Here is a 12,503-nt window from a genome sequence, read left to right as displayed (position 1 = left end):
TTCCAAGCTGTTCAGGTACCAAGAAAGGAGGCTTACCCGGGCCTTCTGCTCCATTTCTAGCATTAATCTTTCATGTTGCTCAGCTATGGCCAGTGTCGCAGAATGCACCTTCTGATAGATCATTTCTCCTTCCCTTGTTTGAAAAGTGAATAGTCCTTCCCCCGTGTCACACATTCTGTGAGAACAGAGACAGGGAAAGAGATGGGTCTTCAACTGTTCAAGTGCATAACAGTTCTCCATGTGAAAGACACCCTTGCCCTGTGTCATATTAATTCCTTAGTCATATTAATAATTCTACTAATGTTCTCCCTTGACTTTCACAGGAGACAGTGAAGCAGATTCATCCTCAACCAAACCAACCAGCCAACCCACCAACACATCTTTCCAGAACAGAGTTCTGGGCAAAAATCCATGTATGTTTGGATTTTTAGATGAAGTGTTCACAACAGTGTAAAGGAACAAATAAAAGTGATTTGGGTTATTGCAATGCATAAAGAATAAAACAAATAGTTATTTTTAGAGTATTTTCACATTTGTGATATCATAACTCTACCTCCTATGACTTGATAGCTCTTGAAATGGAAAGAACTTAAGAAAAAGCTGCAATTGCATATTCAATGCAGTGGAACCAATGAGAAGACTATAAAATTTTAGTTTATGAATTTGCATACATAGGCTGAGGCTTTTATTTAGACGGGGTTATCCTTATGTAAATCTTGGGATAGCCTAGGAAACGAGTTGGCATAAAGGAGGCTCTATTCTATTTGGTTTGAATTTTAGCTCTGCCACTTACCAGGGTGACCTTGGGCAAGGTGAATGACTTGCCTGTACATCCTTTCCACACATCTAACATAAGGAAAACAATAGTTCCCATCTCATAAGATTGGGACAGTTAAAAGACTTGATATGCAAAATATTAAGTGCTCAAAAATGTTAGCTATTACTATTTTCATCATAAAGTATGGGACTAATCTCACTATCCACTATAGAGAAATGGTTGGCTTAATTATACTATTTTTATCTGATTGACCATTAGGCAGCTATTTCTATGTCAGTTCTAAGAGCATATAATACATTAGAAATTCTTATTACATAAATTTAAGAGGAAAATCAGAATACAATTTATTTTTAAATTATAACTAACTTTTTAAAACATAATTTTTATTGGAATAAAGCCAGTGACAATTTGTTAGGCAACAGGGCTATAGGTAAATATAATTAACAAAGAGTAATTATAAAATGGAAAATATTTTGTTGCTATTTTAGGCCAGCTTTTAAAAATAATTGAAGGCCTTGAGAAAAACTATCAGTATGATGTTACCACTCAGATGTTGGACATTCTGGATTGCTGTGCTGCTGGTTTTCAGTTTATAACAACTTTGCACAAAATGTTCATGAGGCCAAACTATGTCTTCCAGCATCAAAAGATTTCAGGTTCTTTGCAATGATTCTCCAAGGAGTTTTCAGTAGAAAAGAAAGGTCTCAGGAGGCTTCAGACATTCCAGAGGCTGTGACTACCATCCCTTCCGGCCCCATAGAGCCAGCTCTTACCTTCTGCGAAAGAGATCTTAATAAAATTCACACAGCGTGAAATGGAAAGTCTGGGTGGGAAATGAAGAGTTTTCACAAAGTGAGACTAATGAGCTTTCTTTGTTGATTCAGAGAGCAAAGCAATCCAACAGCAAGGGCAGGAAAACCAGTGATAAGTAGTGAGCACGTTTTGTTTGAGGTTGAGTTTCGTTCACTGTCATCTGAAAAACACTGATTATGAGCTTTCGGAAATGGGTGAATGAAGACACAAATCATTATTTCATACTCAGCCATTGAGATGCAAAAGTCTAGCACAGTGGTTCTTAACCTTCCTAATGCCGCGACCCTTTAATACAGTTCCTTATGTTGTGGTGACGCCCAATTTCATTGTTACAAATTGAACATAATTAAAGCATAGTGATTAATCACAAAAACAATATGTAATTATATATGTGTTTTCCGATGGTCTTAGGCGACCACTGTGAAAGGGTCGTTTGACCCCCAAAGGGGTCGCGACCCACAGGTTGAGAACCGCTGGTCTAGCACATATCTACTTCTGGGGACTTCATTCTGCCCAGTGAGAGAGCTTGAAAGCTTACAGAAGGGTTTTTTTCCAGCCTCTGAAATAAAAATGACTGTAAACTTCATTCTTTGATCAAGAATAAGGAGCTCAAACATGCTGGCATTATAAAGCAAACACATTTTAGGTGGAAGTGCTCACTCTTCAATGTAGGTACCTAAAGCCAAGCTGAAGTCAAAATCCTCCAGAAAATAATATTGAATATAAACTATAATTGAAAAAAATTAAAAATTAAAAAAAGTTTAAAAAAAATTCTTCAGTAAAATTGGCTCATATTTATGACTTTTGTCAGCAGTGTCAGTCATTGACCTCTTATCTATAAAATGGGGCAACGGAACTTTGTCACAGATGGTTCTTTTATGATGTAATGTGTGTAACAGTGGAATGGGAAGGACTAGTTCAGCAGGCCTCGGTTGTTCAAACCCTGCACATGTTTGGGTGGTTCCTCGGCTGACTTCTAGACTGTAACCTCTGAGCCTCTGGAATATTTGGCCTGATGAGAGCATTTTGTGTGCTGGAGGCCTTGGCCCAGGCTGCACCAGTGTGACCAAATAAGTTTATCCTAATAATGTGACTTCCAGGGAAGGCCTGTTTTGCTCTGGGGGAGTCTGAGTAGCTGAGGCCCATCTTGAGGACACTGCTTGCCTATAAGACTGACCCTCAGTAGAACGTTGGACACCAAGGCTTGATTGACAACCTTTTCCATGTGTTTTCACACATCATTGCTGGGAGAATTAAGTGTGCCCATGTAACTGCACTGGGAGGGGACACTGGAGACTTGATCTGGTCTTTCCTAGTCCATATCCCTTTGCCTTTTCCCTGTGCTAATTTTACTCTCCATCTTTCACTATCATCAATCACAACTGTGAGTGTAATCACATTTCCTGAATCTTTCTAGAGAATCATTGAACCTGAGGGTGATCTTGGGGAGCCCACCACCTAATACAGCCAGCATGTGGTAGATGGTCAATATATTTTTTATATGAGTCTGAAAAATGTCCTAGTTTTCTCCAAAATAGCTCTTTTTCAAATTCCATTCCTCTTGGGATGTAAGAGGGTAACCTCTCTTTCTTTATTTTTCCCTACTACTCACTTCCAGAATCACTTGAAATAACAGTATTGTCTGTCTTGTCTCTATTATGTTCTAATAAATAAGGAGCAGTAGAGTTCATGTGAATGTATGTGTTCACAGGAAGCTGAACTGCACACGGTTGTCATAGTTGTCCTGGGGATGATTTCACTGCACAAGACCCCCAACCGTGTACCAGCTACCCTACTGCCCTCCTCTGTGGACTGTGCCTCAACTCCAACTTAGCGCTTTAGGAAGGTATGGCTTCAGAATTCCAGTTTTTCTTCCAAATGACAGAAGAAATTTACCAAGTCAAAAGTTAAAGAAACACTTTAATTTTAAAAAGTAAATGTGGATACTTTAAAATCATTCTTTGAGGGTCTTTAGGTAAACTCTGGCTATAGATGAATTTGAAGATCTTTGGCGATTTTGTCCATCTTCACAGCTGTTTAGATTCATTCTCATTAAATGTTAGGCAAATATATATCCAAATATTGATCCCCATGCACACAGACATTTTAAACCCTTAGCAATGGAGTGGAACAGGAGCGCTTTCCTGAAAACCGAGTGGTGTTGCTATTCAGTATTTAAAATTTAATGTTTAATTATAGAAAGTAATGAAATTCTTAAAAGCACAGTTTTTATGGAGAGCAGTTAAAACCAATTAGCTCTTTTATTCTGTTAACAGTTTAATCTTTATCGTCATTTAACGATACTAGCAGTTTACTATTTTTTAAAGCAGCTATGAAAGGCTGAAGTTTCTCCAGAAGAGCTCTGGTGAGTCAGATTCTGATCCATGGCAACCAACTGAAAGCAAAATGTGCAGTTGCAAAGAACCTTCGCTTCTTCAATCTGACCTTTTCTCCTTCTTTCCTTTTGATTCCAACTAGCCTCACCCAGCACCCTGACTCACCCACTTCCTTCTCCCTCGCACGACCTTAATCATTAGGCCCTCAGGACAATGAGGTTCTGACCCGAATCAGATAATGTTAGGAACAAAGTTTCGGGTCTGTTGACCCCAGACAGTTTCGGTCAAGCTAGAGACAACACCTAGGCCTCAGATGTGTTTCAGCTTCAGGCCCAGAAAAGTGGCAAAACCGGACGAAACCAGGCCATGGCTGGCATCAGGACCAGATGCAATGATTGACTACTTCCTTTCCTATAGCCAACCAATCAGAGAACATGTCCCTAACCTTGACCCTAACTCCCTTAGTCAGCCTTGAAAATGATCCTCCTCCTCACCCCCCCCAACATCCACACCCACTATAACTCATCCTCTGGAAGCCATGGGAGCCAGGGTTTTGAGCATTACCTCACCTGTTTCCAGGTGTGGGCCACTTCCTAAAAATAAATCTTTATTTTCTTTGTTGCAAATGCCTGTTTATGTGAATTACCTCACTGAGCCTCTCAGTGCCCTGGAAAGCTCTCACTGCTTCCCATTTTCCAGAAACAGTGTCATCTTAAGGAGGTTAAGGAATTTGCCCAAGGTCATTAACATTTAAGTGGCTGAGCTGTGATCTGAACCTACCCACATACCCACATAATTTTGGAGGATAAGGTTATTATCCCTAAGCTAAAGCATGCATTATTCTTTAATTATGAAATTTTTTTATAGTGGAGAGAGCGAGAGAGAGTGCACTCTGGACAGGGCTTTGGATAAAACATTTTGAAGCCTGCCTCCCTCTTTGCCTGGGTTTCTTTCCTGGCAAATCAGGTTTCTAAGACATACATCAATGGATGCACTAGTAAAATGCATAGCAAGTTAATCAATCAACGAATCAATCAATCAATCAATCAAACTGTAGAATTGGAAGCAAACCCTCTCTGTGCTCCCAAACTCATGTTATGCGCTTTGTAAGGAGGAAGGTGTAGAACATCTGCCACCCTCTGCCTCCTGACTGTATGGCCCCAAACATTTAATGCAGATGGTGACTGTCCTTGCTTGATTTCACTGTTGGTGCCTTAGGGCTACAATGCTTTCCCTCAGACAAGATGAGAAACCTGAGCCAAGCCTGAGATCTTTATTTTATTCCAGGCTCTGATGCAAATTAACTTGTGAAATGCCATTTTTGATCCTCTATAAAATGAATTTTTTGACAAAAGAGTTGACCTAAATCATCTGTAAGGTAGAAATGTGTTTTACATTTTTACAATTTCTCCACTGTGCACTCAAGGATGGCCAGATCACAATCACATTAATTAAAATAGCTCCATCTTTTCAGATATTTTCAAAGTTTTTATTTTATTCTATTCCACTTACATTTTCTTACTTTCAAATTTTCTTTTTCAACTCCATGAAGAAGCCTATTGTGTCTCCCTGAAACAGTCTGAAGTTTTGGCTTTTGTGAATCTTTGAAAAGATATACATATAAGAAGCTCTCCATATATCTTCCTTTCTGCCTCAAAATTTGAAAATTTAAAAATCCACCATGTGAAGATGAAAGTTAAGTCATATACGTTAGTTGCTATTTAATTACCTCAATACATGATCAGAAATTATTACCACTATTATTATTATTCTGTTACAATATATGTTTATGAAGGTTTAGTGAAAAAATTTTAAAGGTTTATAGCTTATTTTATATTCCTCTTGTATACATTTCTCCCAGTAGTTTATTGTAAAAATATTAGCTACTCCTTAAGAATTAGGGGTTTAATATCCTTAACCCCCAAGTGTCAATCACAAAAAGCATGCAATGCATTCCATGTCTGTTCATTGAAATGACTTGAAATTTATCAATATGATCAATACCTACTTGATAGGTATTGATTTTGTAATTCCTGATAGCAAAAAAGAAAGTAAAATGCAATGTAAAAGAGAGAAACATTTTTTAAAGTATGATCCCATGGTGTTAATGTATGCTTCTAAATAGAGTGCACCAAACAATCAAAAGGAAAACAGAACTGATGCATTCTTTTGTATTCAGCTGATGTACCCTTGTTCCATTCTAAAACTGTGTGAGAGAGGCACACTATGTCTGTCATATGAAATAGTTGCCAATATGCACTCAAACCTCTTTTTCTGGGGAAAAATGAATAACAAGCAAGTCAAGCAAAAATTTAATTTCTATCGTTTAGAAATTAGACTTTGCTTTTAAAGTGAATTTGACTGCCAAGTATGGTTGGACAATTTTTACAGCTTAATATGCATGTTACTGATATTTAGTCACTGAATTAGAAGAGTTATGCTTCTCTTCACCATTTTGAGGAAAACCTAAAAATGAGATCATTATATTCCCTCAGAGCAAAAGAGCATGTAATCAGGGTTTAAAAATTACATTTTCATTCTCTTTTTGCATTCAATATAGTTAATTAAGGTACTTTTTAATTATGTAAAAGATACTTTCAGTGCCTAAGTAACCATGAAGAAAGTATTTAAATTATAGCCAAAAAGGAAAGAAACTTAAGACTGTACTTGATTTTGCCTTAATTAAGACTTGCCTTTTCTTCTTAAGTTGTATTCATTATTTAACTTTTTGGGGGGCACCTACCACATGTCAGGCACTGTATTAGCCTCTAAGAACTTTTTTATTTTTAAATCCTCACCCGAAGATATTTTTCCATTGATTTTTAGAAAGAGTGGAAGAGAGAGGGAAAGACAGAGAGATATATCAATGTGAGAAAAACACATTGATTGGTTGCCTCGTGCATGAGCTTCGACCAGGGGCGGGGCCAGGGCCTGAGCCAGGGAGGAGTTTGTAACTGAGGTACATTCCCTTGACTAAAATCGAACCTGAGACCCTTTGGTCTGTAGGCTGACACTCTATCCACTGAGCCAAACTGGCCTGGGCTAAAGAAAACTTTTTAATAATAATATTTAAAATATAGGAAATAAACATTAATTTATGAATTGCATATGCTCTTATTTTATATATATACTAGAGGCTTGGTGCACAGACTTGTGCACTGGTGGGGTCCCTTGGCCTGGCCTGTGGGGATCAGGCCAAAACCAGCTCTCTGACATCCCCTGGGGGGTCCCGGATGGCAAGAGGGTACAAGCCAGGACGAGGGGCCCCACTGGTGCATGATTGGGGCCTGGGAGAGCGTGTCTGGCCTGTCTCGCCCAGTCCCAATTGGCCAGATCCCAGCAGCAAGCTAACCTACGAGTTGGAGCGACTGTGCCGATGGTCAGTGTGCGTCATAGCGACTGGTCAAACGGTCAAATGAAGTCGGACACTTAGCATATTAGGATTTTATTACATAGGATTCTCATTTTAAAATTCACTAAATGAGCCCTGGCTGGGTACCTCAGTTGGTTAGAGTGTTGTCCCAATACCCTCTCTAAAAATCAATCAATAAATGAAAATTCATTAAATGAATAGATGGTTATATAAAATATATAACAAAATTTTACACTTTAGATATTAAGAACTATTGAATTGGTTACCCTCATTGTGTTAAAATTTTCTGTAGAGGTTCTTAGTTGATAGGTCACTCAGGATACAACTTTTAGTCTTTTGTTGCCATTGTCAAAACAGGCCACCCTGTAAAATGGTACAACACAAATCAGTCTAAGATACTGAGGGCAAATACTGATTTGTATTAGAAAAGATGTGAGCATGTGTTTAAGTTACAGCTTCTTCATTTGTTTGAAACAGAAATTAAAACAGTGCCATGATGGAAAAAATAAATCTACTTAAATTTTAGAAATTAAAGAATCTCAAATTCAATTACCTAGATTTTTTTTAATATCATCAAATGTCATCATTCCAGATTAGTAAATTTAAACCTTAATTTTAAAACTTCATTTAACATTTTAAATTGCATCCTTTAAAATAATATAAAATGAAACTATGGCAAACAGTTCCTTTGAATCATCTTAAAGTAGAAGCTAAGAAATGGAATCAGTACTTCCCCATCATAAATAAAAGTATCAATTATTTTATATCATCCCTTGATATCTGACATTCTTAGCTCATCAAGGTCCATACTGATGTATTCTAACTTAAAATTAACCAATCATTTCCGTTTTCCCTGGTAAATACGGTATAGACATGTATGATAGCACTTCAAGCATCTCATCACCTTATTTTTGCATAACTTCTTCCCAGTCAGGCTCTTATCCCCTGAAGGCAGAGGTGGGTGGGGATGAAAAGAAAAATTAGAATAACCTGTGGAGGTTAGACTGCTCAGTCCACCAAGGGGGATGCTGCTATTTGAGACTGAAGGGGGGATTTCCATCCAGGATCCTGCAAAAGTCACAGTAGACCACCAGATAGCTGGGGGGCATTATATACTGAAAAGCTTAAAAGAATAAGTATGGGAAATTGGGAGACTAAGCCACTAAGATACTTTGCTTACTAGGAGTTGTGTAGTTAATCCTCCCTCCTTCATGACTCCTCCTACGAAGATGGCCATTAATGATATATGATGGTTTTTAAGGCATTTTAGAATTGAATTTGTATTTCTTATGGGAATTCTACTTCCAGGAAGGCTAAGTTTCTCCTGGAATTTCTCTGTCACGGATGACAACTACAAATTATATCAACCAACTAACCAACCAACTAAACTCTTCCTCTCCACATCTTTCCAATTCCTCCACCATATCATCCCTGGACTCAACAATCCCTTAAGGGTAAGGAATGAACTGAATGCATTCTATTTTGAATGGTATGATTATTAAAGGGCCTCTTGTCATTGTCAGGAAACCACAGAGAGAGCCAAAACCAAAAATGTATTCTTAGATGTTGAGCATAGAGGATGGCAGGTACCAGAACAAGCCCCAATGACCTAGATTTCAGCCATTTCAGAGGAGTCCCATTGAAGAAAGGGGCACAGGGCTGGCATATTTGAGCACCAGAATCTTATGTGGCTGTGACCATTCACAATGAGAATTAGGAGAGTCTGAGTCAATACATTCAGAATGATTGCTCGGATGGGGTTAATGCTTGGTAAGAAACTGGAGAAACATGGTGAGAGAGAGCAGCAGCAAATAAAGAGAAATTTAAAAAAAAAGGTGCTTAGGAAAGGTCGGAGTCAAATGGTGATAAAAGTCAACACAGATTGAGTTGAGAAAATGATTATTCAAACAGGAGAATCTCTCAGTGAACAAGTTAGCTATACCTGAGGACAGAAAAAGTTCCAGGAGCCAGAAGGAGGGAGCAATGGTCAGACAAGCAGAGGAAACAATCAACTTTAGAATCTAAAAATTGTTTTCAGAGTTCCATCATCAGAGAATATTCTAGATGTTATCTCTCCTTGCTCATGCTGTCCACAGTCTTGGCTGAGTGCACAGAGAGCATTTCCCTGATAACTTATGCTTCTGGTCGGTGAGACAATCAAATTCTTCCTGATCAATGACGGAAGCTATGAGTCACGGTGTGTGTGTGTGTGTGTGTGTGTGTGTGTGTGTGTGTGTGTGTGTTTTAGACATAAGTTGTGAAAGGAGAGATGCAGAAAGGTGCACAGATCTTGGCAGGGGTGTGTAGCCTCTTCCTGAATTTTTAGTTCTCTGTTCCATTTTGTCTGAGGCCAGGTATACTTTGTTTCATATAGTTTGATTCCATAAGATTGCAGATAATGGAGACTGATCCCATATCTCTATATATAAAACCCTAATATGCAAATAGACCAAACGGCAGAATAACTGAACAATCGAACAACCAAACAACCAGTCGCTATGATGTATGTTGACCACCTGGGGGTGAGCACAAAACATGGTGAGCATTGGCAGCAGGCGGCAGAGTGTGGAACATGGCGGGCATCGGCCACAGTGGGATGGTGGAGCAGGTGAGTGGGAGTGCCAGACCACTGCGGGGCGCTGGTTGCTGTCATCAGTGAGAGCCTCTGGTGGTTACTGAAAATTCTTTGCTCCCACATACCACGGTCCCGCCAGCACTCACACCCACTGCTGGTGCCTGGTGCTGGCCCAGTTGCTCAGCACTGTCAGCGGGTGCGAGCAGCAGCTGCCGGCCCTGATCAACCCTCAGGGCTTCTCTACCTCTGCCTGCTCCTAAGGGGTGATCAGGGCCAGCAACTACTTCTTGCACCACCGCTGGCAATGGCCCCACTTGCACCCGCTGCCAGCTCCAGCCACGCATGCACCCACAGCTGGCGCCCAGCGCTGGTCCTGATCCATTGGCTTTATCAGCAGGTGTGAGTGGTGGCTGCTAGCCCCGAACACCCCTGAGGGCTTTTTCACCTCCCCCTGCTCCTGAGGGGCAATTGGGGCAGTAGCCACCACTCACACCCACTGACAGTGCCAGCCCCGCTCATACCCACTGCTGGCTCTGGCCCCGAGTTGTCAGCTTGTGGGAGCGGGACTGCCGGCAGATGGGACCAGGGGACAGGGTGTGAGAGGCCGAGCAGGGCTGTGGAGGATATGCCAAGACCCACCCCTGTGCCCACTGCAGCCTCACATCCCACAGTTCCTTTCAAGGTGCACAAATTTGTGCACTGGGCCCCTAGTGTTAAATCAACATTCTAGGTGACCCTTCTGCACGTCTAAGTTGGAAACAAGTACTTTTAGAGCAAGCCTGGGGCTTGCTCCATTGAATGTAGAGAGAACTAAGGACCACAGCGAGCCTCTGCACAGGACCAGATTTTCATTAGCTTGTTTACTCATTCAACAAACACTTGTCTTTCATTCACTGTAGGCAGGCACTTTGCTTGCCCTGTACATGGCTGCATACATTTCCAACCTGTACGTGGCTGTGATAGATATGGTTTAGAAAAATTACCTGAGTGAGTAAGGTTCAAGAGCTTCTCCTGAGTGGTTTATATTCTCTCTACCATCTCCTTCGATTCACCACATCTCTATACCTGGACCCAAATAAATTTCTTTCATATTTCCAGTTAATCAAACACCTTCAAGAGAGTGAAGGGGCTGGTGGTAGGAGTGGATTAGTGCCTTATGTCACTGAGAAGTATTTATAGAAGTAGAGTTTCGCTTTTTGGAGGCAGGCCATCCATGTTTTTAGATGTGAAAAGCATTACAGTGTTGGTTAGTTTTGCAGTCAGGGGGCTGCCGGAAGCTACTGGTTTTATGGTGGGTCAGGAGGAGGAAAGGAGCACACACAGAAACTCCTAAGTAACAGACAATGCCAACTTGACTTCCCTTATACTTTTGACAAGGCCTGGTTAAGGCGCTTCATGTGCTAATTTAACAACTGGACTCGTCTGGGCTCCCAGATTCCTCCCGGAGTGGCCAGGCAGAGATGGGGACCACAGGTGCGCTGGCTGCCCGTCAGCCCCTCCCGGTCTCAAGACGAAATGTGGGCGCAGAAAGAGGTGGGACTTTTCCACTGTTCTCAGCCCAGCACCAACTGCTGTAAAGAATGAAATAAAAATGCCAAAGGAAAGTAGTTGAGAGAAATTTATGCTTTTACCCTTGAGACCTAATGGAAATTCAAGTGGTATACATTTTATTTTCTTTTTCTTAATGGTCAAAGCCCTTGGCTGCATATTGTAAATACCTATCATGGATAGAAGCAATCTCAGTGAGAAACGCTCCTTTCAGCACGTTACTTGTTCAAGCTGCACGAGGTGCTCATTTTAAATGTTATCGTCCCAGGAATAAACGATCATTTGCTGCTAAATAATATCTCCATGATGTCATCCCTCTTATCGCACAGAAGGATGTTAGAGAATCTCAATTATATAAGGTTTTGAATTGCTCTGTGGTCCACAATTCTAAATGCTTGAGCTGTAAAGTTATCTTCTGTTTATATAATTCATCCTATTTTTTCACCCAGGGAATGAATCCTCATTTCAATTCCCTACGATTTTTTCTCTTGCTATTTCCATTAGATGTTCCTACAGATTGAAGGGAAGAAGATAGAAAACAAGAGAAAACTGAAAAGCAGATCTCATTGCAAAAAAGGATCGATGCCGACGGAAGTGGTAAAGGTTTTGAGACCAGGTGAAGGGACTGCACGGATCTGTGGGACACAGGCTGCAGTTGGAAAAGCAGAAGGATTTAGATGATGCCCTGGAAAGGCACGGAGCATCCTGGGAGAACATAGTGACGGGGAACAAAAGGCGTGGGCTCAGCTTGGATGCCTTGGAAAAGTCACCCGACCGCCAAGTCTCGGCCACTTAGCTGCACACCCATTTGCTGTTCACACCTGAGAGGGTTGCCATGAGGCTCAATGTAAAAGCATTTTGAAAACTGTCAAGCACAGTGACAAGATATTACTCTCCAGAGCACTACTGCTGTGTCTGCAGAGCTAAAACATCCTCCTTGGCAAAGGTCTTCTGGCTGCACTTTTGAATCTCACAGGTCTCTGTGACAATCCCTGATGATATGGCATTTTCTAAGTTTGGAGATGGCAATTCCTGTTCTCAAACTGTGACCCCCAAGGTTTCTGGCGGGCCCAGTCACAC

At 40.7% G+C, this 12,503-nt stretch overlaps 1 protein-coding gene across 2 annotated transcripts in view; it reads right to left on the bottom strand.

Moving 5' to 3' along the window:
* Positions 1-12,503, bottom strand: part of DOK6 (docking protein 6) — a 247,369-nt gene that overhangs the window by 62,366 nt on the left and 172,500 nt on the right. For both annotated transcript variants that reach the window (XM_059706350.1, XM_059706349.1), the window contains exon 6: positions 37-175. In XM_059706350.1, coding sequence (XP_059562333.1) covers positions 37-175 — 139 coding nt within the window. The remainder of the gene's footprint in view (positions 1-36; positions 176-12,503) is intronic.

This window comes from Myotis daubentonii, chromosome 8 (genome assembly GCF_963259705.1).
Source record: "Myotis daubentonii chromosome 8, mMyoDau2.1, whole genome shotgun sequence".
Lineage (NCBI taxonomy): Eukaryota > Metazoa > Chordata > Mammalia > Chiroptera > Vespertilionidae > Myotis > Myotis daubentonii.
The sequence above is the reverse complement of the archived record's forward strand: the minus strand, read 5'-3'. Positions and strand labels throughout refer to the sequence as shown.